The 25987-nt window shown below is 57.8% G+C and overlaps 2 protein-coding genes across 2 annotated transcripts in view; both read right to left on the reverse strand.

Moving 5' to 3' along the window:
- Positions 1 to 2047: 2047 nt before the first annotated feature.
- CCNF (cyclin F) lies at positions 2048 to 22745 on the reverse strand. The gene is made up of 17 exons (XM_039246879.1): positions 22717 to 22745; positions 21727 to 21881; positions 20002 to 20108; positions 18758 to 18825; positions 17141 to 17394; positions 16755 to 16808; positions 16111 to 16215; positions 15760 to 15837; positions 13200 to 13351; positions 9317 to 9481; positions 7452 to 7575; positions 7066 to 7246; positions 6654 to 6741; positions 5074 to 5173; positions 4870 to 4997; positions 4111 to 4280; positions 2048 to 3493 (listed from the first exon to the last, which is right to left on the reverse strand). Exons 1-17 carry the CDS (start codon positions 22730 to 22732, stop codon positions 3015 to 3017), a joined length of 2424 nt encoding a protein of 807 aa, XP_039102810.1. The 5' UTR covers positions 22733 to 22745; the 3' UTR covers positions 2048 to 3014.
- A 2697-nt stretch (positions 22746 to 25442) lies between these two features.
- The window catches only part of LOC120241547 (ATP-binding cassette sub-family A member 17-like), a 95804-nt gene continuing 95259 nt past the window's right edge, over positions 25443 to 25987 (reverse strand). The window contains exon 32 of the mRNA XM_039246764.1: positions 25443 to 25655. Within this exon, the coding sequence (XP_039102695.1) occupies positions 25452 to 25655 (204 nt within the window). The 3' untranslated portion in view covers positions 25443 to 25451. The remainder of the gene's footprint in view (positions 25656 to 25987) is intronic.

Genomic DNA, 25987 nt, shown 5'->3' on the forward strand with positions numbered 1-25987 from the left:
AGTCCGGGCCTTTCCGGGCTAGAAGACCGCCCCCTTCCGGCCGGGCTGCCCAGTCCCGAGCCCAGGGCGCAAGCCCCGCCCCCGAGACCCCGCCCTGCGGGGCGGGCAGCCCTTCGGGTTCGGCGCTGGGCCCCGAGGCTGCCGAGGGTCCTCACGTGATGCGCCGTCTTCTGATTTGAATGGCCGTGTAGACGGACGGTGGTACCTGTGATCGCTTACGGTTGACTTTGCCCTTTTGAAGGCGCCCTAAAGCAGGGCCGAGCTCCCTTGCGGGCCCCGGGCCACCCAGCACAGGGCAGCGGACGTGGAGGGGCCCAGTAGTTTACCGGGTAACAGTCACTAAAGGTGAGGATGACGCGTGGAGGAGGAAGTGTTCACTTTCGGACATGCTGGTAATGTAACATTAGGAGGTGGCATCAGGTAGGCACCTGAGCGTAGGCACATGAAAGTCAGAGAGCCGGGACTGTGGCCAGTGAACAACGGGTCTGGGCAAGGTCCAAGGTGGCGCACGTGTGTTTAGGCAGGGACAGGTGAAGGATGGGTGGTGTAAGGGGAGCTAGAATCCAGAGGGGTGGAGGAGTGGAGCTTCAGGCGGCACAGAAGCAAGAAGCTGGGACACCTGGGTGGCTCAGCCGGTTAAGCAAGCGTCCGACTTCAGGTCGTCATGACCTCGCTGTCCGTGAGTTCGAGCCTCGCATCAGGCTCTGTGCTGATGGCTCAGAGCCTGGAGCCTGCTTCAGATTTTGTGTCTCCCTCTCTCTTTGCCCCTCCCTGCTCATGCTCGCTCTGTCTCTCAAAAATAAACGTTAAATAAATTACGAAAAAAAAAACCCTGCGAGAAGCTGTTCCAGAATGGAGGTGCCCCGGTGACTTGGGACAGCTGGGTGTTTGGGGGGGGGGNGGGGGGGGGGGGGGGGGGGGGGGGGGGGGGGGGGGGGGGGGGGGGGGGGGGGGGGGGGGGGGGGGGGGGGGGGGGGGGGGGGGGGGGGGTAGATGCTAGCTGGGAGGGGTGGTGAAGATAGCAGGGCCAATGTAAGTGGAAGTAAGAAGTAGGAAAGCGAGCCCTGCAGAGGCTGAGAAATCTCAGGGAGCTGGAGAGACGACACGCCGGGAGAGGAGGATTGCTTAAAGCTGGAGCGGTACCCCTTTCACAGTTGGAATAGGGAGGTGCTGCAGGAGGGGAGCCGGAAAGGGTGGGAGCCCAGGGCGGGCCTTCCACTGGCAGCGGCCCGTTGCGTGCCTGGTCAGGGGAGGCGGCCAGCGCTCCTGTCAAAGGAGAGTCTCTGCGAGGTAAGAAAGAAGAGTAAAAGGCTCACGTCGGCAGGGGCGGGTGGCATCAGGTCCCGCCGGGGTAGGGGCCTTCTACGGGTGCGGGCTGGGAGAAGGCAGGGAAGTGGGTCCATCCAGGGCTGTGTCTTGACGACAGGCCGTAGACAAGGTGGTACGCAGTCAGACACGCACATCACGAGGCTGCCACTGTCCTTATCACGTTTAATCCTCACAACACCCCTGTGAGGTAGGTACTACTGCCCCAGCTTACACATGAGGAAGCCGAGGCTCACACACGCCCAGGGGCACACAGTCGACAGGAAAGGTCTGCAGTCCCAATGGCAGGGTCCCCGCATTCCAACCATGCCCCACCCAGCGTGGTCAGAATTCTTACAGTAGCAAGAAGACAGCTCCCATGGGGACACACACACGCACGCACACACACACACACACCAAGCACCCAGAAAAGCCACCACCGAGTCAGCTTCCCTGTGTGCCGTAGTTCTGCTTCAGAAGCACTTGGGGGACGCTCCTGGCCCAGTGGTTCCTTTCTGACGTTTTGAGAAAAAACAAAAGCTATCGCTGCAGGGCACGCGTCTCAGTGGCCAACCCCATTGGGATGCGGCCAGGGTCAGGCTCCAGCAGATCCCTCTGGTGCTGTGGCTGCTGCACCCAGGAGGTGGGGGGCTTGGGGAGCCTCAGGTACCACAGCAGACCCACCCTCACCCAACAGGTAGGGACAGGTCCTCTGAATCTCGCTCTTCTGCATCGTGGCATCTCAGAGTTACAAATAACATTTAACTATTTTTTTTGTCCAACGTCTCTGGGAAAATTCTTTTCACCTCAAGAGTGTCAGGATAGCACTGAGGGATCTGAGTCAGATGTTCCTTTTTTTAACTTGAGCCTAAATAAAATTAGGAATCTCTTTTTTAAATTTAATATCTTCTATCTTTAATTTTTCTTTTATTTCCATCTTAGAAAAATGAAGGATGGAAATAAAGACAGGAAAAGAAATGGCCTAGAAATTCAGTGCAGAGAGAGGTATTCATATGGACACCACCCACCGGGGGCAGACAAATCACTCCGGGGGGAAGAGAGGTTTCTCTAAAAGGAGGTGAAAGGATGGCAGGCAGGGAGGTTAGGGCTGACAGCTTCAAGGCCCTGGCCTGAAAAGACTCCGGGCTGCCCAGCTGGTGGTCTCGTGCACGCCCCCCTCAGCAGGGGCCCTGCCACCCGGCGAGGAAGGGAGCCGAGGCGGATGCGAGGACAGGACTGTGGTGTGCGCGCTCAGGCAGGCGGGCTCCGCTCACCGAACCCCTCAGACGCGGGGGTGAGCTGCGCCAGGCCTCCTGCTCGCACGTGTTCTCGGCTGTGAAAGCCGCTGGTTCCCGGGATGCGGCTCAGTGGGGCTGGGGAGAGCGGGCCGGGGGCTCAAGCTCCCCAGAGAGAGGAGGACAGACACGACAGGGGACAGGGACAGGGACTTCACAGGGCGTGGCATGAGTACTTTGAGGCTGAACTTTCCAAAGGGAAGAACTGAGTTTCTGTTCGGACTTGGACGTCCTGACGGCTCGCGCGGGGCTGCTCCGGAGAAGGCCACTTGGTGTCCCGAGTTCTCTCGGTTCCCTGTGTGAGAGCCACTGGGGTGCACGCGGCAGCCGCCTCCGGAGCCCCCAGGCCCCGCGGTGCAGCGGCAGCACGCCCCCAGCAAACGTTCCCCACGGCAGGCGCAGGCACCCACAGCCTCAGCGAGCCGCGCTCAGACCCCTCTCCTCCTCCTCGTGCTTGCTGTGGGCGGACAGACTTTTCCCCTTCACCTGCTGCTGCAGGGTGCTGCTCTCCGGGAGGCCTGGAGAGTGACACTGTAAACATGGCTTCTTGGCATGATGGCGGCAAGGCTGTGTGCCCGAGTCACTGCCCGGGGACGGCACTGAGGTAGGTCGGGAGGGGGGCCCCGAGACACCGTCCACCAAGTCTGTGGGACTCGCGCTGCAGATGGAGGAGTACCCTGAGGTCACGCTGTCCTTGCCCGGCTCCCTCCGGCCGCGGAGCAGAGGCGGGGGCCCGGGGCTCGGAGGCGTCTGGGTACCCGGGGTGTAGGTGTGCACACCCCGGCGTCCACCGTCCTCCAGGCAGGCCTCCTCATCGCTCGATTCCTGGCAGCAGTGCTGTTCTGGGTTTAGATAGACCACGGTGACGTCGAGGATGCCGCTGGGCGCCGTCACTGTGGGAGATGTGGGGTGAGAGGTCAGGCCGCTGTCTGAGCACTGGGTACACCCTGGCCAGTCAGGACCCCCAGGGGCCCGTGTCTGAACCTCGCTGGACAGCCCTCTGTACTGCTGTCTCCTTTGGGTGGGAGATGGAGGATGGCTCTCAATGTGACTTGGGGGACGGTGGGAAGTGACAATAAACTGATCATCTATAATCTACTTAATCCCCAAGTGGACACAAAAGCAAGCAATCGGGGAGACTTGGCAGAAACTGCTAGACCTGGGGTTCTGTGTGTTCAGCTGTCCAATAACACAGGGCCAGAGCCTCCCACAGGTGGCCCTGGAGATCTGTCCAAGGCACAGAGGCCAAAAGGGCAGTGGCTGTCACACGTCACACAATGTTGTAGAAGGATCGTCTTGTGGATTCCAGGCAAGGTGTCTTCCTCGTCCCCTGCCATGGTGAGGTCAACACTGGCCTGGCTGGGGCTGGACACAGGTCATCTCTCCTCCCCAGGGGCTGGGACCCTCTATGCTGTTCTCGGGGCTCTGCCTGCCTGTGTGCGGACGCACTCCTGCGGGTGAGAAGGGGGCCTGGCGTGAGACCCCCGGCCCTGGAGCCCGAGGCACTCACCGTCACCATCCTTCTCGCCTTCGCTCTCCTGGTCGCCCTCGTAGCCAGAGCAGGAGTCCAGGCTCCAGTCCAGGAAGCTGCCCAGCAGCACCTCCTCCTGGCTGGACAGCTCCGCAGTGGGCGTGGTGACGAAGCTGCCCCTGTCCTCCTGGAGGCTGTTCTCCCGCTTCCTGCAAGGGGGGAGAGCCAGGTGCCGGTCACGGTCACGGCCGCGGTGCAGGGTGGGAGGCCCGCCCTGGACAACACAGCTCCCGTGCTGCCTGCCCGCAGGAAGCTCACGGCAAAGGGTCAGAGAGGCGGGGCCGGCAGCACGGTGACGGTGTGCGCGGCTGGACTTCGCAGGACAGACAGGAGTTCCTCGGGCGGGGAAGGTAACTTATCCCAGGTGGTACAGCCAGGACATGGACACGGGGGACACGCACGTACACGCAGGAGACGAAGGTGGAGATGGGGGAGCTGGGGAAGTGCCGAGGACAGTAACCGAACAGCAGCTGCGGGGCTGAGAGTGACAGCAGTGCTGCTGGACAGGGTGGCCGGCACAGGGCTGACGTGTGGCGGGGCCACAGCCTGAACTCCACCCAGCTCAGACCTTCCTGCCTGAACGGGAGCCAGGTCAAAGCTAGAGAGAGGGCTGCCCCGCAGAGAAGACGGAGCGGCAGGCAGGGGGACTCAGGCCGCCGCAGGGGTCACCAGGGAGCCCAGGCCCAGCGCGTGGGAGCTGACGCTGCACGCACCGTTGCAGACGCGGGCCTCACTCACCGCTTGGTCCTCCTTCCCGACGGAGAGCTGAGGAAGGCGTGAATGTCCCCTGCGCTGAGGAAGGCCGTGGGCTCAGGGCTGCCTTGCTTCACACCCAGTGCCGCGCACAGCTGGCCGTAGCTCAGCACCTGAAACGAGGCCAGGGTTAGACGGGTGGGGCCCCAGGGGTGGGTGTTGGGGGGGGGGGAGTGGGGACAGGGGCACCTCTTCCTGGCTGATCTCTTCGTAGCGCTTGTCCTCGAATCGCTGCTTCACGGCGGTCAGAGAGACTTGCCTGTAGTCCTTGGGGGCGTCGTCGTGGAAGCTGCCAACAGAGGGGCGCATGCGGGTCAGTGGGCCCGTGCAGGGCTCTGGGGCCGGCAGTGTCGCGTGACCGGAAGGCAGATGGCCACCCAACAGTTCCACAAACAGGTGAGTGTGCGGTCACTCATGACCCAGCAATTCTGCTCCCAGTGGTGTTATTCACAGCAGCAAAAAAGGTGGAGACGCCCCCCATGTGGTCATCCACGCAGCAGAACGTGATTCTAGAGGAACCATGCAGGTGACAGGTGGGCCACGTGATGTAGAACTTCGTTTCTGGGAAATGTCTGAAACGTGTGGAACAGGCAAATCCACAGAGACAGAAGCAGAGGAGGGGCTGCGGGGGGTGGGCAGCGCGGGCCGAGTGCAGGGTTTCTCTGGAGGAGGGTGCAACGTTCTAAAATTGACACAGTGATGGTCACACAGCTCTGAACGTGCGCTGCATGGTTAAAAAGGCTTAGCTTGTAAATAAATGTTCCCAATGTATCTGGTTTGGTACTCAAAAACGTTGGGGGGAGGCAGGGGAGTAGCCTAGCAACAACTTTAGGGAGCCAGTATCAGGTCAGGATGGTTTGCAGCCCTACTGTGAGCGGCAGCGGGGTCAGACACACGCACGCTGCCTCTTCGACCTTCACCTGTGCTCCCCGCCCATCAGCTAGGAGCCGGCACGAGGGAAGCCGGGGAAGAACACGCCAGCCCCAGGAGACGCTGACAGGCTCCCCGCGGCTGGAGCTCGGGTGCAGGGACCAGAAGTGAATGCAACCTATGAGGGAGCAGCAGCCAGAGAGGAAAGGCGGTCCGGCCCGGACGAGGCGGCGGGGCATCTGGGGCTCAAGTCAGAGGTTGGGGTCTAGAGGTTTTGAATCCCGAAGGTGTCTGAGGACAGACAGAAAGCAGGAGCGCCCCGGCCCCGCATGCGAGCAGGAGGGCAGCGAGCACGGCCTGGCAGAGGGAGGAGGACGTTGCCTTGGGTTTGGGGAGACAAGCACGTGCCAGAAGTGGGAACAGCGCGGACAGGGAGCAGGGCCGAGGCATGGGGCCATCACGGCTGGCCAACTCCTGAGCAAGAGACACCGTGTCCCACGCTAACGTGGTCAGGGCGCAGGTGGCTGGCCTGACGGCCCCTGTGGAGGGAGGCTCTGGCTGAGAGGAGTTGCCGCACGCGTTTGAAGTGTTATCACTGTGGCCATAGGCAACATGGCTGGCCTGACCCTCTGAAATGTCAACTCTGAGACAGGCAACACACTGCGGGAAGCTGTGTGTGTCCCTCACATGAGGGCCAATTCCCCCTTGATCCCTGACGATAAACCCTCTGTGGCAGATGCCTGGCGGACTCATTTCCTTTCATGGACACTGCTTTAAAAAAAAAAATTTTTTTTTTATTTTTTAAAAATTAAGTAGGCTCCACACATAACGTGGGGCCTGAACTCACAAGCCCGAGTCGTGTGCTCTACTGACGGAGCCAGCCGGGTGCCCAGACTCACCACTTCTGATGAAGGCTCAGGACACAGGGTATGAGGTCTTCACAGGAGAAGCCAGTGACGTCCCACAACCTCGTGGACCAGGGCTGCGCTGGAGAGGAGGGCAGGAATGGGGGGGCGCTCTGATGCCCACTCGTGCCCCACCGCCCAAGTGGTTCTGTGTGGGGTTTTCTGGAGCTCAGCGTTAAAAACGCCTGCACGCTCGCTGTCAACAGTGTGGGAAATACTTAGGCCAGAACCATCTCTTAACCGCACCCCACCGAACAGCTTTAGTCCACTCTGGCATTTCCTTTTCCAGGAAAGATGACCAATCCCTCCCTCTCCCTTGTATGTGAGACTCATCTCCGGCCTTCGGGACCCCCCAGTCCCTGGCGTGGCCCCTGCTGAGCAGCGGGCGGGAGGGCGGGCTCCTTACTCTGTCCATGGGTCAGCCGCGCGAGCAGCAGGGCGGCCGCGGCCAGACGGGCTGGAGTGTAGGCGGCCAGGCTGGTGTGCAGCAGGGACAGCTCACACAGGAAGCCGCACAGGTGTTGGGTTCTTGGGGCCGCAGGGACCAGCGTCAGCAGGACGTCCTTGTAATCCACCACAGTGGGGACCTGAGGAGACGGGGAGGTGGACGTGGTGTCTTGGCGCGCAGGCACGGCTTGCCCCACCAGCGTTCACACTGGCCTCCTGCCCTCTGGGTCCTAGAGGACCTTCCAGAGCAGGAAACCTCAATGCCATGGAGGAGCCCTTGGTTCCTCCTGTCCCCTCCTGTGACTTCCACTCTGATTTAAAAGGAAAAAGCAAATGGCCACTTACTCGAATCTTCCCTTCCAGGGCGGAGATGATCTCTCCCATCATCCTCACCAGGTCCTCATACTTGTACGTGTTGTCCGTGAGCCACACTGCCTCTCGGATTGTCAGGATCTCTTTGCTGATGAACCTAGAATGTCAGGAAGGGGTCTGAGCATGGAGTCCACTATACTTGGAGGCAGCGGTCACACGAGGCCCCAGTGACAGAGGGGTCAGAGCGAGAGGACCTGAAGAGGTCGTGTGGCCTGGCCTAAGGGTCTGTGGAGGAGGAGGGATGAGGGCTGGGGAATGGGAGTGGCCGGGCTGCCAGACATGCGGGTGTTTCTATAAAAGGCACCCCAAATGAATGATGTGCCCGGTCGATCTTCTTAATGGCCTGAGGATTATAGCAGCTTCTACAGAGCGAGCATAAACAAGAGCTTAAACCCAGAAGGCGGGTGAGGTGGGGGTTGTCTGAAGGTCCGTGCTCAGCACGGGGTCTGGCTGCAGGAATCCTGGGTGACCCTAGGCAGCCCGCCAGCCTATTCTCTCCAACAGCGCCAGCGAGCAGGGGGCACGCGGGTCCAGGGGCCTCCCGCCAAAGGAGCAGGGCCCAGCCCATGGCTGCTCTGTCCTGGGGCCACTGCAGCCGGCCCACTCGCTGTCAGCTTAACTGAGCAAGAGGATGGGAGACGTGGGGATGGCAGGTGTGCGAAGCATGAGGCCGGAGCGGGGCAGGTGGGGCGCTCAGGCAGAGGCCAAGGCAGGACTGCCTTGAGCAGGGGTGGGGCATCTCCTCCAGGATCTTTTGAAAGAACACTTGGCTGCTGGCCCATCGGTGGTCTGGGATTTTGGTCTCTGGTTGCAAAGATATAATGATGCTGCTCAGACACGAGAAGGCAGGGCCTCTCTGTTCAGCCACCTCTGGTGAGGTCTGGATGCGGGGGCCCCATGAGCATGCCAGAGGGGCCGGTGGCATGCGGCAGCCTGCTCGCGGCCCCAAGGCCGTGCTGGTAGCCTGCAGACCACGACTCCAGTTCTCGTCACGGCCACATGACCAGGCTTGCTGCACAGTGGTCGTGGTGGCCTCGGGGGCTGCGGAGGATGGTTGAGAGTAGGATGGGACCTGGGGCTTTCCGTGACCCTGTGACACAGGAAAACTACCCTAATGGCATCAGCCTGGACCCCTTGTCTCTGGGTAACTAAGCAAGAGAAGTCGGCATCTCTTGAGTTCACACCACCGTGTATGGCCACCTGTTCTCACGCCCCAAGGCCTATGGGCCGGGACACTCAGTCTGTAGAGCCCTGCCCAGGGGCAATGGCAGCCACACAGGGATGTCTGGTTTAGCGAAACAAGGACACGTAAGATGTGTGGTGCAATCACGGTCCACGTTGCTTCCAAAGGTAAAGGTGGGCTGACAGGTGCCGGCTAAGGGACAGCATGTGCAGGTAAAACGGAAGACAGGTCCATCTGAAGTCAGAGCTGCCAGGAGCGCAGGCAGCTGTGTAAGAAGGAGGTGCCTGTCTGCGTGGTTGGAATGGGCTCGTCTGGGTTGGCTGGGGGCGTGACACCCACCAGCTGCACGTCTCTGGCGACACAGGCTTGAGAACTGGACCACGGGGAAGCCAGCTGTCCCTGACCTCAGGACCCCAGGGGCAGCCCACCGGGCCCCTCCCTCGGTGTCACGGAATCCTCTGGAGCCAGGGGAGGAGGGGCCCAGCACGAACCTGCCTGAGTGAGGCCCCGTTCTGGGCTCCCACTCGCCACAGGGCAGGTCTGCCCTACTCTGCGTCGGTGATCCCTGAACTTAAGACCTCATCTAACAAGGTGGGACGCTGAAGGGCCAGCCCAGTGGTGTCATCCCGCGGGCCCTGCCCCGGGGGCCCCGTACCGGGTGCAGATGACCATGCAGGCGATGCCCAGCAGCTGGAGCCTGTAGCGGGGCACGAGCCTCCTCCGCAGGTACCGGTCCACGCACTCCACAGTCAGATGCAGGCACAGGCTCGTGAAGTCCTTCATGGTGGCGACCTCCACCAGCCAGTCAATCAGGATGTACCTGCAGGGAGAGCACCAGCGCTGGAAACCCAGGTGTGCATTTGCGAGCGTCCCGTGCTCACCTGGCCTGTCTGTCCCAAGGGAGCCAGCAAGTCATCCACAGCACCGTCCATTTACCCAGGAACTTGTCCCGGCCTTGGGTGGAGGACAGGCCCCAGGTCTCCTGACTATGTGCCTGGGAGGAAGTTGGGCTCACACATCTGTGTACCCTGCCTTCTCCCATGGGGACTGCCAGGTACCAGGTGAGTCCAGACACAGGTCAGGGGCAAGGTGGGTCCACCCACTAGGGTGGGGACAGATCATAGGTCCCAGGACCAGAGAAAAGTCGCTTGAAGGTGGCAAGACCTGTGGCCCTCCTGAAAACCCATGTTCTCCGCGAGGAGCAGCTCACCCATGGGGTCATTTCTCCCAGCCCTCTACTGCGGGGAAAGAGCTGGAAAGAAGCTAAGGGGGGGAGGATGCATGGAGCCTGGCACAGCTTCTCAGGCACCGAGCAACTCTGATGGAGCTGCAGATGTGGGGTCCCTCCTCGAGAGGCTGAACCCAGGGCCAGGGACACAGACATCACGTGGGAGCGCTGGTGGCCTGGCAAGGATACCCCGTACAGTAAACGCCTTTCTGAACAAAGGACAGGCAACTCCGGTGTCTAAGCAGAGGAGACAGAGAGAGCAGAAGTGAGAGAGGGAAGGAAGATGAAGCTGCGGGGTTCTGGGCAAATGTTCCGGGTGCCAGGCAGGGCAGATGCACTTGGTCGTAGGCAGAGGGGAGGAGGGGAGGGTGGGGCTGAGGTGGTGGAACAGAATGGGGAGGAAGACGAGAGCCTATGTTTCCTCCGGGAAGAGGAAGGCCGCTTGAGCACCAGGTATTTGGGGCTTAGACTGGCCACTCTGGGAACAGAGAGGAAGATGCCAGATCCAGACTTAGTGACCGTTAACGATCTGAGTCATGAAAACAGCCCAGGCAAATTGTACACTGTAGAATGGCTAGATCTGGGGCGCCTGGGCGGCTCAGTCCATTGGGCGTCCAACTCTTAATTCCAGCTCAGGTCACAGTCTCAAGGTTGGTTGGGATGGAATCCAGTGTGGAGTTCTGTGCTGACAGCACGGAGTCTGCTTGGGATTCTCTCTCCCTCTCTCTCTGTCCACATGTGCACACTCTCTCAAAGTAAACAATACTAATAAGAAATAACTAAAATGGCTAAATCTGAAATAAACACAATGTTACACGTAAATTATACCTATTTAAAAACAAAAGTAGGGTAGGGGCGCCTGGGTGGCTTAGTCGGTTAAGCGTCCGACTTTCGCTTAGGTCATGATCTCACGGTTTGTGGGTTCGAGCCCCGCGTTGGGCTCTGTGCTGACTGCCAGCTCAGAGCCTGGAGCCTGTTTCAGAGTCTGTGACTCCCTCTCTCTCTGACCCTCCCCTGCTCACGCGGTCTCTCTCTCTCTCCTTGAAATAAATAAAAAACATTTAAAAAAAAAAAAGAAGAAGAAAAAAAACAACAACAAAAGTCGGGGTACCTGGGTGGCTCAGTCAGTTAAGTGTCCGAGTTTAGCTCAGGTTGTGACCTCACGGTTTGTGGGTTCAAGCCCCGCATCGGGATCTGTGTTGACAGCTTGGAGGCTGGAACCCGCTTCAGATTCTGTCTCCCTCTCTCTCTCTGCCCTCCCCTGCTCACACTCTGTCTCAAATATAAATAAATGTTTAAAAATAAATAAAAACAAAGGTGGCTGTTGCTTGGTACAAAGGAAAATAAAAAGTTCAACTCAAACACTGAAATGATACTAATATTTCAATAAAAATATATATATTAGTTCTTGAAAAGGAAAAAATATCTCCCCCTCCCCGAAACATAAAAGCAGTACCCCCGAGAAAAGGCCGACTGAGCGGGGAATGCAGTGCTCCTCTGCACACACCTAACAGAAGGAGAGGCAGCTGGGAAAGAAGGGTGTTGTTGCCGGCGCCAGCACAGGGTTCAAGAGCACGAGAACCTGAGGGTATTTGAAAAATAATTTTTTTACCATTTATTTATTTATGAGAGAAAGAGACAGAGCATGAGCAGGGAAGGGGCAGAGAGAGAGGGAGACGTAGGATCTGAAGCAGGCTCCAGGCTCTGAGCTGTCAGCACAGAGCCTGATGTGGGGCTTGAACCCACAGACCACGAGATCATGACCTGAGCCAAAGTCGGATGCTTAACTGACTGAGCCACCCCAGGTGCCCTGAGCCCAATGATATTTGATGCGGGAGCAAAGGACAACGCGTCCCTGCACTGTGTGCATGAGATCAAGCTTCTCCAGCAAGGCCTGATCCTTTTATGATTTTATTTTATTTTTCTGAAGTTCATTCATTTATTTTGAGAGAGACAGAAGCAGTGTCAGTGGGGGAGGAACACAGAGAGAGGGAAAGAATTCCAAGCAGGCTCCACACTGACAGCACAGAGCCCAACGCAGGGCTCAAACCCATGAACTGTGAGATCATGCCCTGAGCTGAAACTAAGAGTCTAACCCTTACCTGACTGAGCGCCCCAGGTGCCCCAAGGCCTGGTCCTTTTATTTTTTTTTTATTTTATTTTTTTTAAATATTTTATTTATTTCTAGGAGAGAGAGAGAGCGTGAGCAGGGGAGGGTCAGAGAGAGAGGGAGTCACAGACTGAAACAGGCTCCAGGCTCTGAGCTGGCAGTCAGCACAGAGCCCGACGCGGGGCTCGAACCCACAAACCGCGAGATCATGACCTAAGCGAAAGTCGGACGCTTAACCGACTAAGCCACCCAGGCGCCCCAAAACAAATCAATTTAAATATGAATGTCCCCTGTGCATTCTCTATGAGCTGGGCATTGTCTGCTGGAGTATAGCCAGAGCCTGCTCGTTATAAATCCAAAATGTATTTGAAATCTTGTGTGAGCTTAAAAAATTATCTGCATTTTCCACTTTACTTTCTAGCATATTCTGTATCTGAATGAAAAAGCTCAGGAGTGAGTGGGGTGCAGGAAGAGGCAGGGAGCGGAGGCTGGACACTGCCTCAGAGGATACGCTCGATGGCCACGGATCCTCCCATGTCACACCAGTGCTCACGTAAGGTGGCTCTTTGGCTCCTGAAACTGGGGATACGAATCCCATCACTTTATTTATTTTTTTTTAATGTTTTCTTTTTTTTTTTTTTTATTTCTAGGAGAGAGAGAGACAGCATGAGCAGGGGGAGGGTCAGAGAGAGAGGGAGTCACAGACTCTGAAACAGGCTCCAGGCTCTGAGCTGGCAGTCAGCACAGAGCCCGATGCGGGGCTCAAACCCACGAACTGCGAGATCATGACCCAAGCGAAAGTCGGACGCTTAACCGACTAAGCCACCCAGGCGCCCCGAATCCCATCACTTTAGAAAGACTTTAGAAACTAAACATGGCTTTGCACAGTATGACGCTCACAAAGAACGCTGGAGCACACACATTCCCGGAGACATGTGCTCTTCAAAGCCCTGGATAACTAAGGCGCGGCTGGTGTTAGAAAACCACACACACACACACACAATGGGGGTTCTGGGGGGGGTCGCGGCTGGTGTTAGAAAACCACACACACACACACACACACACACACACAATGGGGGTTCTGGGGGGGTCAACCACACAGGGGGCCCGGTGAACACAACAGACGGCCCCCCTCTCCCAGGCACCCGGCAGTCACTCTGCCCCCCACTCCAAGCAGACACTCTCCCTAGGGGTCCTCACCTCATCGTGTCGCTGAGTCCCTTCTGCACGGAGAAGACCCGCTGCTTGCTGATGGCGCGGGAGGCCTGGAAGAGCTGGCGCACGATTCCGTCGGAGACCTTCCCTTCCAGCCCCAGCTGGCTCCCATTCGCGCAGGCTTTGGCCAACGACAGCTGCGGGACAGACACGCGCGTGAGCACGAGCCCGCGGGGGGAGATGTGTGGCTGCGCAGCAGTGCTTACACCTTCTCGGCCCCCCCCAGAAGCAGCACGGCCCAGGTCTTGACTATTCTTTCAGAAATAAATGATATATAGTGTGATAGCATGCCTTAAAGAGAACAAAACGTGCACAATGGAGTCAGCACAGCGCAGTAGCCAAAGATGTTTGGAAGCTCAGTGACCTGGGTTTCATGTGTTTTTTGTTTTGTTTCTCAAGTTTATTTATTTTGACAGAGACAGAGAGAGAGAGAGAGAGAGAGAGAGAGAGAGAGAGAGCGCGCGCGCGCGAGCATGAGCACATGCAGGGGAGGGGCAGAGAAAATCCTAAGCAGGCTCCACCCCGTTAGCACAGAGCCCAATGCAGGCTTCGATCTCATTAACTGTGAGATCATGACCTGAGCGGAAATCAAGAGTTAGATGCTTAACCGACTTAGCTACCCAGATGCCCTTCAGATGACCTGGCTTTAAAACCTGGGTTTGTGTGACATCACAGGCAAAGCAGGGAAAATGCTCTGTGCCTCAGTTTCCCTTCTCATGAAGGGCCTAATGGCACCTGCTTAGGGAGACGGTTGTGTGGGTTAACTGAGTGGTGATGACCACGGTGCACATGCCCACTGACATCCCCTAGGCCCCCGAGACTAACTAGCAGCCATTTCTAGATGCTTTCCTTCCAGATGTTTCTACACATTTGTAACTGTGTGCATTCCGGACCAGAGCACATGCACATTTATCCCCTGTGCTCCCCTAATAACAACAAGCTCCTCACAACACAAAACACCTGGAAGCATGTTCACGTTTCGTGTGTCTTCCTGGCGCGTGTTCACTACTTTGTGCAGCAGCTCTGGGCAGCTGTCAGCGCACACGCCTGCCTGTGCAGGGCGGCTGTGGGAAGTCTCTTGCTTCTCCTGCCCCAGGATTTCCTGAAAGGGCTGCACCAACTTCAGGCCAGCTAAGAGAACGTTGTTCTAGCACATCTCTGCTAGCAGAAACTGCTGTCGTTAAAAATGTGTACTTTCAGAAGTTAATCCCTACACACTCAACATGCACAGAAAAAAAGATACAGGTACACCTATCATTTGCTAATGTGAGCAGCCACAATCTCGTTTAACTGCCCTGGGTTTTGACCAGCTGTTTCTTTTTTTGAGAGAGAAAGAGAGAGAGAGAGAGAGAGCGCGCGAGAGCACGCGCGCGCACAAGTGAGTGAGCGGCAGAGAGAAAGGGAGAGAGAGAGAATCCCAAGCAGGCTCCACATTGTCAGCACAGAGCCTGATGCGGGGCTCATATTCACGAACCATGAGATCATGACCTGAGCTGAAGTCAGATGCTTAATGGACTGAGCCGCTCAGGTGCCCCTGACCAGCTGTCTATATTTCCTCTTTTCTGGGATTGTATGGAAACCCTTTGAACATTTACTGGAATATTACTGATTAGTTTGAGCTTCTAAGAAAGCCACACGATTCACTGTCGTATTTACTATCAATCTGTGATCTGCGTCCGACGTAACCATTACAGTGCTCTGTCGCACGTCAGGCTGGGCCATCTACCACTCTGTGATCTCTTCCCTCTAGCTTTTAAGGGCAGATGGTTCTCAAACGTTGACTTGGGGGGTGACGAGAGTTTGAGTTTCTACCTGCTTGGCAAGGGGCTTTCTCTGATTTGTCCAAAACAACAATTCTTTATAGCCGCACTGGGAGAGTACCTGGGGGACACCAACTGCAAGTCCCCCATGTCCTGGTTCTAACGCTAGATGACACGGTGAGCAGGTCAAGCGACAAGAACAGGAGATCTTCCACACACCCATCTGCTCCAAAGAGACCCCCACCTGTCACCACAGTGCTGTCCCTACTGGACTTAGGGAGAGACAGGAATGCTAACAGCAGACACAGTGGCCCACACTTAAGAACGAAGGGGCTGGAGGTGCCTGGGTGGCTGAGTCGGTTAAACATCCGACTTCGGCTCAGGTCATGATCTCACGGTTCGTGGGTTCGAGCCCCACGTCGGGCTCTGTGCTGACAGCTCAGAGCCTGGAGCCTGTTTCCGATTCTGTGTCTCCCTCTCTCTCTGACCCTCCCCTGCTCATGCTCTCTCTCAGAAATAAATTTAAAAAAATTAAAAAAAAAAAAAAAAAAAGAATGAAGGGCTGGATGGCCGGCTTAGGGGCAGTGGGCTTGGAGGTGACAGGTGACAGGTGGAGACAAAGGAAACACTTCCAGGCTTTCCTCCCCGTGCTCCCCAGAGCCAAAGTCTCGTAAGATCTGGTGCCAGCGCTCGGCCAGTCTTCCTGCCTACATACGAGAGCCCGGCAGTCTTGTTTCCGTGGTCCCCATGGGAGGAGGCGTAAGACAGACCAGCTCCTGCCTCACCTGTGCTTCCCAGCATCCTTTGGCAGCGTAGTCCCTGAGTTTCCGGAAGCTGTGGAGGCATCGTCCAGGATCTGACATCTGTCAACGGGAGAAAATCACCCTGATTCTAGACAGCTGTCTCTCTGGAGAAACCAGAAGCAACCCACGGGGTTCTTACACATTCCTCCCGACACCCCAGGGGCCCACGGCTTTCTGTCCAGCCCCTCATCCCCCAAGGGACCGTGGTTGCTGGGGGCAGGCGTGGGAGCAGCCCGCCCACCTGTGGCTCCTGGCACCCTGGAAGCTGCCCCGTCAGCTGCCCCGACCACCCCTTCCCCCCACCCTGCCCCCCCCAGCCCCAGGGCCACTCACGTCTGTCTTCCTGTCACGTTCCCACAGGAGGTACGAGCTGGCCAGACAGCCCTGGCTAGCAGACTCCTCAAACAGGTCCCGGGCCTCCTGCTTGCGCTCTTCATCCTGGAGCAAACCCAAGCACAGCGCGCTCTCCTCTCACCCCTCTTCTGTGGACTCTGCCAGCTCGCCACCTCTCAGGAACCACCCCCCGTGGCTCCTACTTTTAATAAAGTCAGTTAACTAAATCGGGGTAGCCAACCGCACGGGAGAGGAGCCTCCGGGCTCCGCCCCACAGGCCCCGCTTCCTCCCAGACGACATGTGCATCTGGCTGGGCCCTGGACGGTGAGCCCTGTGCACCAGGCCTCCCAGATGGGGATGGGGGGTGGGGGCTCCTCAGGGCTGCTCCCATCCTCGCTCACTGTCAGCGTCCCTCCCGCTCTAACAGAAAGCTTGCTCAAGCGTAGAGAGAGAGGTCTGCGGGAAGAGTGGGAGAGGCTGCTGTGGTCCACACGCAGATGCTCTGCCCATAGGTGCGGCTTGCTCAGGGTTCACACGGGCACGATCTCTCCAGGGCCCACGCCCCTCAGCTCAGTGTGCTCCCCGGGGCCAGGGGCACGCCGCACAGCAACAGGCTCCCTGCGGGATGGCCCACTCGACTCACCTCGAAGAGACTCAGTACTCTCCCCAAACAGTGCAGTATGGATGCTCGGTGAGTCTGAGAGACAAGAGGAGGGAGGTGTGATCACCAGCCAAAAGGGACTTCCCCGCCGGCCACCATTCTCGTGGCCCCTGCCTGGTCCCCTCGCCACACCCAGGACCGCTCCCTGATTCTGGGCCTCCAGGAGCCTCGGTCTTGGGTTTCCAGCCCAGCCCCTCCCATGACTCCCTGGGAGCACCAGCTCTGAGGTTTCCTCTCCTGCTGCCTCAAGTGCAGGCACCCTCCTGCCCACACTCTCAATTTTCTGCAGCTCCACTGTCGTCCATGAAAACAGGCGTCCGGACTGTGTAAACAGGCGTCCGTTTACACGGTCCAGCATCTCCACTCACCCTGTGCAGCTCAGATCGCCCAGAATGCGGGCCCCATGTGTGCTCCTTGCCGGGGCTCAGTCCCCGCAGCTGGCACTCTGCCCTGAGGCTCTCATGAACCACGGCCTTGCAGCAGCTTCCGGACACCGACCACGGAGGGCGGATGAAGAGCCAGATGAAGGGCGTGCTGCCTGCATTCAGGCGCTCGGCAAGACTGAAGAAGCGAGAAGCCTTCAGGCCATTCACTTCCGCACGGGCTTCATCAGACACAGACACTGCGGAGACGGACAGGGTGTTAACCCAGAGATGTCTCTGGAGTGCAGGCGTACAGAGATCTCCAGGGTCTTTCCCGAAAGTCTAAAAGCTCATGCCAGCTGCTGGTGCGTAAGGAGAACAGAGCCTTTCCTCCTCTATGCGGCGTCACCTGCCCCTGCTGGGTCCTCCCGGCAGCCTGGGTTGTGAAGGTCTGGGAAGATGCCTCCCACAGAGGTGTCGCATGCCTGCCCGCCCTCTCTCCTTCTGGGAGCTGCAGCCAGAACTTCAGCTAACGGGTATGGTTAGGGTACATTTTAGGGTGATGCTCCAAATTTGGATGTTGGTGATGGCTGCACGACTCTGCGAATACACCAAAACCCACCAGACTAGACTTGAGATGGGGGAGCTGTATGGTATGTGAATTAGGTCTGGGAGCCGGGGGGGGGGGGGGGGAGGAGCAGGACCGCTGCCCTCCGGGGCCGGGAGCAGGGCTGCCCGGTTGTCTCTATCAGTCACAACCTGTCAGCCAGCTATATACGGGGACTACCTCTCAGCAAGATGCCAGGTTTCTGAGATGCAGAAACACAGCAGCTACCCCAAATCTCTATGCATTTTGGGAGCTGAGGGCCACACAGGTTCTCTCAAGGAGCACCTGCTCCGTGGGGGTGAAGGAGTTTGGGCACCAGGCCGGCTCTGATCTGCTTGTGCCGGCCTCCCACTGGAGCCCTGGCTACCGTGTCACTGATGCCCCGTAGCATTAGGCACGCTTTGACTCCCCCCAAGTCCCACGGGGGAACCGTGGCCAAGGAGAGGAGCCAGTATCTACCTGTGGGCAGCGGTGTTAATGGGACGGCGCGGGGGCTGCTGGGGTGAGGGGAGGGCCGGCTTGCTGGCGTAGCCCCCATTCCGAGTCGCTGCTGACTGGAACTAAAGCATTTGTTAAAACAAGGTTTGTTAAAATAATTAAAGCGCAAGGAATCAAAGTTCCTCAGTGGGCCCCAGAGCAGGGCGTCCCTGGGCGCAAGCCCCCGAGAGGGAAAGGCAAGGCACACTGCCAGAGGTGGGAAGAATGACGATGGAATGCAGGCCCTGGGAAGGGCTTGCACTTATCCTAAAACATCCACGCTGGGGCGCCTGGGCGGCTCAGCTGGCTAAGTGACTGGCTTGGGTTCAGGTCATGATCGCCAAGTTTGTGAGTTTGAGTCTCCCATTGGGCTCTGTCCTGACAGTGTGGAGCCTGCTTGGGATTCTCTCTCTCTGCCTCTCTCTCTCTCTGCTCCTCCCTCATGCTCTCTGTCTCAAAATCAATAAATAAACTTAAAAAATGAATAAAATATCAATGCCAAGTAGGGCAAGGCCAGTTCTGGCCCTGTGAGGACTTACGGCCTTCGTTGTAGAGGTAGGCTATGCCCAGCTTCACAGCGGCTTCAAAATTTCCCTTTTCGGCAGCCCTAAACCATTGAAAACATAAAACGTCACCTGCTTTTATACCTTACAGCTTATGCCCTACCACAGCACTTGAAGCTAGAACACTTGCGGGGGGGCACCTGGGTGACTCAGTCAGTCGAGCCTCTGACCTCGACTCAGGTCATAACCTTGGTTTTGTGAGTTCAAGCTCTGCATGGGTCTCTGTGCTGACAGCTCATAGCCTGGAGCCTGCTTCAGATTCTGTGTCTCCCCCTCTCTCTGCCCCTCTCCCACTCCCACTCCATCTCTCTAAAAAATAACCATTAAAAAAAAAAAAAGAAGCTGGAATACTTGGTTTTTAACTGAGAATTTTTTAGGTAATGCAGTCACATAAATGTCAATTATCCACATTAGGCTATGACCCGGATAGACCTTAAAAACATGCTACACAAAAGACGTCAGCCACAGCAGGCCACGGGCTGTATGACTTCATTTATACGAACTGTCCGCAACAGGCAAATCCATACCCAAGAAGGCATATCAGGGGTCGCCAGAGGCTGGGGGACTGTAGGGAAAATGGAGTCACCACCAACATCAACCCCTGTTCATTTTGTCTTCACTTTGGGGTAATGAGAACGTGAAGTTGGTGGTGACGGCCACACAACTCTGTGACTATCTGAAAAGCCACCGCGTTGCACACCTCAAATGGATGAACCATACAGTACGTGGCTTATGTCTCTGGCGGCCTGACCAGCGCCACTGGCACGCTGAGGCCCACAGGTCGAGGGACTCACACCTCCTCTGCCCTCCCTCTGGAACCCAACTCCAGCAGGACGATGGCATCAGCCAGGGAGTGAAATGCAATAGGAGTTAAACCACACAGCTGTGATTTGGAAAAAAAAAAAGAGTGACGTTGCCACATGCAGGTGATCTGCAGCTGAGTCACGCAGACTGGTCCCGGCCCAAGTGAGACCCTTCAGAAGCACGGCAGGAACTAATGAGTCAGGCTGTGCTGGTGGCACAGATGGCCAATGACTATGCTGCGCGTGACTCGACGGGGGGTGGCTGACAGGCCTCAGTCTCTCCCTGGGGGGGCGAGGCGCCGGCGAGGGTGCCAGCAAGAGGGAAACCGTTCCCACGTCAGGCCCTGGGACACAGGCTGGCATATCAGGGCGGCTCAAAGACAGGAAAAGCGAGCTGTTCTCAGGGTGCAAAGATACCTTTCAAAGAGCTTTAGGTTCTTTGGAGAAGGCCACAGCTCCTGGAAGCTGGCACACGCCCACACGCTGGCGTGGCTGTCCACCAGGCTCTTCAGGTGGGAGTGCACCTGCAAACAACGGGAGTGGGTAGGGGGCTGATCGGGCATCCTCCCCGAGGCCCGGCTCCTGGAGCTCTTGAGGAAAGGACACAGAAGATGGGGGTCCCTCCCCACCCCCAAGGTAAAGGTCCTCTCTTTGAGTAGAAGAAACAAGTTTCTCTGTGGCTGTAAAGGGGGATGGGGGGACAGTGGTACTGGAAGGGGGAATAAGTACGAACACTAAGAAAGAAGAGGTGACACCCTGTAAGGGTGTGTATCAGCAAGGATCAGGGAAACAAGGCTAACAGGAGAAAGGGAAACAGACATTTCTTCTGTGCTCCTCTGCCTAGGGCTTGGCTAATGGAAACACGGCCAGAGCCTGGAGGTCAACAGAGGCTCCAGGAAAAGACCAATAGGGTCGCCTGAGTGGCGAAGTCGGTTGAGGGTCCAACTCTTCTTATCGGCTCAGGTGGTGATACCCGGCTTGTGGGTGGGAGCCCTGCAGAGGCTCTGTGCTGAGTGTGGGCCCTGCTTGCAATTCTCTTTCTGCCCCTCCCCCAGGCGAGTGCTTGCACGCTCTCCCCCTTTCTTTCAGAATAAACGTTAAAAAAAATATTAAAACTTAAATACCACCCTGGGCAGAGGCAGGAAGCAGGCCGTCTGGGAGCCCTGAACACGGGTGGGTATTTCAGGCATTAAAGTTCCCAGTGCCGTTGAAAACTCAGCACCCGAGGATATTATGACCACAATGGAGGTGGCTTTGGGAGCCTGAGCAACAGGTTCCTGTTGGGAGTTTTCTCACAGCTTTGCTGTATGGCCTTGATTAAGTCATTGGGGATGAGGCCGCAATCCCAACATCCTCCAACTAACTCCCAGGGTCCCTTTCAAGGCTCAACATCACATGGGATTTGTCCTCAAGAATATATTTTTGTTAGGTTGGGATGCCTGGGTGGCTCAGTCCATTGTGTGTCCAATTTCAGCTCGGCTCACGATCTCCTGGTTTGTGGGTTCGAGCCCCATGTTGGGCTCTGTGCTGACAGCTCGGAGCCTGGAGCTGCTTCAGATTCTGTGTCTCCCTCTCTGCCCCTGCTCCATTCATGTTCCGTCTCTCTCCAGCTCTCAAAAATGAATAAATGTTAAAAGAATTTTTTTAAAGAACATATTTTTGTTCCTTTTAATAGTATGTTATTTCTTAAGGGGTGAAAATTTTACAGACACAATAGGGTCCCTTCCCTGTTAAAAATATTTTTTTTAATGCTTTTATTTATTTCTGAGAGAGAGAGAGAGACAGAGAGGAGGGTCAGAGAGAGAGGGAGACACAGAATCTGAAACAGGCTCCAGGCTCCGAGCTGGCTGTCAGCACAGAGCCTGATGCGGGGTCAAACCCATAAACTGTGAGATCATGACCCGAGCCGAAGTCGGACGCCCAACAGTCTGAGCATTGCAAGGAACACAATCGACACTTAGTGTGTCATGTTTCAGTTTTGCTGGTCGAACAACCTCATGAATCTATTAATCACGCTTGTGGCCTCTGCCCTCCTTTGTAGCCAAAATTTTGTTCTAGGAACAGGGAGCCTTGAGGGTATAACCAACAGGTTATTTATATCAACAAGCAAAGGGGCAGCCCCACTTTCATCCAGCAACTTACAGCTCGGACAGCGAGGATGTCCCCGACAGAGAGCCATTTCAGGATATGAAAGAGCACATCTTCAGGGAGATTCAAGATGGTGAGGTTTCGGGGTCTCCTCCGTATTCTCCGCTTCGTAGGGTAACTGAAACACTTGGCACACCTGCAGTGGATCACTGGGAAAAAAAAAAAAATCCGCACGACGGTCTGTTTGATGGGCTGGAAAGGAGCGGGCTGACAGGCAGAGCTCTATCTGGAGATGACCCAACAGTCACTGACCCCTCTCCACAGAAAGAACCAGCCACACGTCTAGTCCCCAAGATTAAAATAAGGGAATAGAGGTACCCGTTCTATCAGGCATCACCATTCATTAAAAAATTCAAGCAACGCTTAAGGTGAAGAGCAGGCACTCGGCTATCAGGAAAGGAGGCGCCGAGCTGAGGGTGGTTCTCCCGCATCTCACGCTCAGGGAAGCCGTTCGGACCCCTGCCCACGTCTGCTTCTATTTGCACACCGCGCTACACGGAAGAAGTCCCTCGCCCGCAGGCACCTGGCCTCCTCCCCGCTGCCCCCCTGCACGACCTCCTCCGCAGGCCTTCCTCCCCTGCCCGGCCCTGCCCCTGAGTCACCTACCAGCAATTAACGGGCTGCGACGACCACACGTACCCGCGGGGCGACTGGTGCCCACGGAGCACCTGGATGTGACTACCACACCTTCCTGACCCCGGCGCTGTGGGCCAGAGGCGGGCTCGCCTAGCGGCCACTCTAACAACCCGCGACGGGGCTGCCGCGCTCACCGGCCCCCGACAGGTGCGCGGCCCCGCGCGGGGCGTTCACTCCAAGCCCACCCGCCCCCGCGACGCCGCTGGGCATTTAAACCGCGCGCCGGGCTGGCGTCGCCGGGACGCCTCGCGCGCCGAGCCGAAGGGCCGGAGCCGCCCCGCTCAGTGTCACCCCGCCGCGCCCCTCACCCCCGCCGCCCGCGCCCCGCGCCCCGCGCGCCACACTCACCGCCGCCGCTCCCCATCGCCGCCGCCGCCGCTTGCACCCCCGGCCGCCGTCAGCCCTGCGCGCCCCGCGCAGGCGCAAACCCGCCCCGCCGCCCGCCTGAGTTTTCAAATACGCCCGGCCCTCCCATTGGCCGGACGGGGAGGGGGGGACGCGCGCCTCTGGGCCGTCACGCCCCGCCTCCTTCCCCGCCCCCCGCCCGCCCGAGCGCTCGCGATTGGTCATGCCAGGACGCGAATTCGAACGCCGTCCGTGGATTCGTGGAGCCCGTGTGGCCGCCCCGCCTCCCCGGCCCGAGCGCGAGTCCCCAGGGAGCGCGGCGCAGGCTCGGTTGGTGGGGGCGTCCGTGCGCCCAGCACGGCTGCACTGGCCACTCAGGGTCCGGCGAGCGTCGTCCGCCGCGCGCCGTGGTCTGTCAGGGAAGGCTCGTGGGGACCCGCCGCGCCTCCGCCCGCACCTCAGGCGAGGAGAATGCTGGTTCGGCGCCGGGCCGCTACGGACGCGGACCGGGACGCAGCACTTTCAGGGACTCGGCTGGCGCGCTCGAGCCCTTCTAGCGAATCGTGGCTCACCCGTCCCTCGCACCGGACATCGTCCCTGTCTGTCCCCGGCCGGTCCTCACTGCCCCCTGGGGGCCCTTCCCGAAGTAGCAGCGCCCACCCGCTGGCTTCACTGGCTGCTGCTCCCTGTGTTATTTCGGGGCGCCGGGCAATGCCCTTCAGGCGGAGCAGTAGCTCTCCCCAAGTCAAGCCGCCACCTCCCCTCTGTCCCCGACCCTTTGCTCATTGAACCACCCAGGCGGGCACACACCTAGGGGACGTGGGGCCAGTCTGCAGCACCAGACAGAGACGGAGAGGAGGGTCACACGGGGTATGAGGGTCCAGCAGCTCCCCAAATGTCCCATGTTCCCACGCAAAAGCACGAGGAGTCCATGGTGGTCCCTTCAGATTTCTCATCCTTCCTCACCCCTTTGCTTACTGTTTTTTTGCCTGTTGCTGTGTTTTCCTGTGTCCCCTGCGTCCCCTGCACTGTGACTGTGTTGCTCGTGTCCCCCCTGCCCAGGGGCAGAAGTGCGCTCTTCCAGCTTAGACACCTTGAGGGGATGATAAGCCATTCTCACTACGCCCAGTCCCCTGAGGAGCCCAAAACGGAGTCCCTCAGCTGTCCTCTCTTCTTGTTCTTTATGTCCTTATCATTTTCTTTTATTTACGGGGAGGTAAAGTTCTCTTATTTTTCAGAAAACTGGTGCTCTTGGCCATGCTGTGGGCCCTCACCCCCATTCTGCACCCTGGCAAGAAGAGCCCTGGGGGCCCAGCAGGGCGACAGGCCTCTGGCAGAGGATGAGAAGGGCTCATTTCCCACTGGACATCCACTCGGGAGGGTGAGAGAGCTCATTGGAAAAGTCTAGATTGTCAGGGGCTCAGGGAAGTTCCTGACTGGAATAAGATGGCTGTTGAAGACGTGGGGGTGAATGAAACTGAAACTCAAGGGGGGCCGGGTGCAGAGGTGGGAGTGAGGAGCAGTGAATGAGGCCGAGAGCCCGAGAGGGATCCCACCGTTCAGTGAGCCTGTAGAGGAGAACCAAACACAAGCGGGGGGAGAGGGGGAGCGCGGGCTGGCATCAGAGGGGGGCGGGGGACACTGTGGAGTGCCACACAGCAGTCACATGGAGAAAGGATGGAGAAACTAGAGGGTGTGGCAGCCAGGGATGTAATCGCGCTGTAGTTTGGGGTGAGTGGTGATGGGAGGTGGCAAGTGTGGCGAGCGTGGTCAGGGACCGTAGACCCGTTCCCGGAGCCTGGCTGAAAGCAGGAGGGAACTACCTGCAGAGGAGGAGCTGAGGGGGCTTTGTGGAAGGGACATGTGTGACCATGATGCTGGAGAGAGAAAGGCTAGGTGACAAGGCGCAGCTCAGAGGAGAGTCCTGGTGATAGAGTGCCCGGCCACATCTATTCGCGCTCTTGGCTAAAGGGTGTAGGGGCCGGGGGCACGCAGGCCTTAGCTCGGTGGTTCTCACACCTGAGCTGCATCAGCACTTGTGAACCTGGGGTGCTTACAACCCAAGATTGCTGGGGCTCACCCCAGATATTTCCGGTTCAACAGGTCTGGGGCGGGGCCCAAGAATCTGAATTTCTAACAAGTTTCTGAAAGATTTAGAATCTGCCGCCTAGGAACCCGGCTTTGAGAACCTCTCCCTGAACTGAATCTTGCCTCTAGTATAGGTTGACTCTGGAAAGTTGTCCCTAAGTTCCGGGTTACTCACTGGAGGAGCACTTCACGGGCTGGTGGTGGGATCACAGGCAGCCTTGCCCTAATGTTTGTAGGGACCAGGGCAGAGAACAGATGGAGCTCCACAAATCCAAATATTGAAATAATGAAAAATTGAGAGAATTAGGTTGGCAAACTCATCAGCCTGCTCTCTGCTCCTACCGCAGAAGGTGCAGCGTCATGACAAGCCGTGGTCACACCCAGGCCACCGAGCCTCGAGAAGCCATGGCAGGAGGTCCTCTGAGGCTGCTTCCACAAGCCAGGTCTCAGGGAGGCTTCGGGCCACTCAGGTGGGACGCAAGGGGATCTTTTCCTATGGCAGTGCACCTGGGCACTCCACCAGGCCTCAAAGGTGAGAGGTCCCAATCTGACCGAGAGCCCCCTCCAGCCCTCGGCCCCGAGCTGAGCTCACTGGGTCTACAAGCTGCCTTAGTACCCCTTGCAGCCCATGGCAGGCTGTGGACTCTTTATTACAGCAAGACGGATTCTGAGGGAAGTGGGGAGGGAGGCTGGGAGGGGGGTGGAGCTGGCTCTGCTTGTTCTCGTTTCTCTTCCTCTTGGGTAGGGGGCATAGGGCAGGTGAAGCTCAGGAAAACGTCCTCCAGGGAGACTTGGCTGACAGAATAGTCGTCCAGCATGAACCTCTTCTTGGCTTGCTCCAGAAAGTCAAACACCTGTGTGAAGGAGGGAGCCCACTGTGGGTGACAGGCACAAGGGAGGGGAAGGCAGCAGAGGGTAGAAAGAGGGAGTATCTCTAGGGGTGTTATAAGGCCCCCTTCTCAGCTGCCCCCAGAGCGCTTCCCCGGAAGTGAGTCCTATGGAACGGAGCTGCCTGCCCCTTCAGGGAAGGGCCCCTGGCTGGGGACAGTGCCAGAAGGCAGAGCCCCTGGCTGGATCTCTAGCTTGCTGCGGGCCCGGGGCACGTGGCATCCACTCTCAGGACCTGCTCCCCTCTCTGTGAAATGAGGGGTTGGACGAGCTGATCTCTTGAGGGCACCTTCTAGCT

Source organism: Hyaena hyaena, unplaced genomic scaffold, assembly GCF_003009895.1.
Source record: "Hyaena hyaena isolate Hyena2069 unplaced genomic scaffold, ASM300989v1 scaffold_285, whole genome shotgun sequence".
In the NCBI taxonomy this organism is placed as follows: domain Eukaryota; kingdom Metazoa; phylum Chordata; class Mammalia; order Carnivora; family Hyaenidae; genus Hyaena; species Hyaena hyaena.

What these genes read in the sequence shown, in the direction of transcription:
- CCNF (XM_039246879.1), bottom strand. An exon ending in AACCTAAAGCTCTTTGAAAG is followed by an intron (nt 18,826 to 20,001) that starts GTATCTTTGCAC and finishes TCAATGGTTTAG; the next exon opens with GGCTGCCGAAAAGGGAAATT. An exon ending in GCGGCTGACCCATGGACAGA is followed by an intron (nt 6,742 to 7,065) that starts GTAAGGAGCCCG and finishes CCTCCTCTCCAG; the next exon opens with CGCAGCCCTGGTCCACGAGG.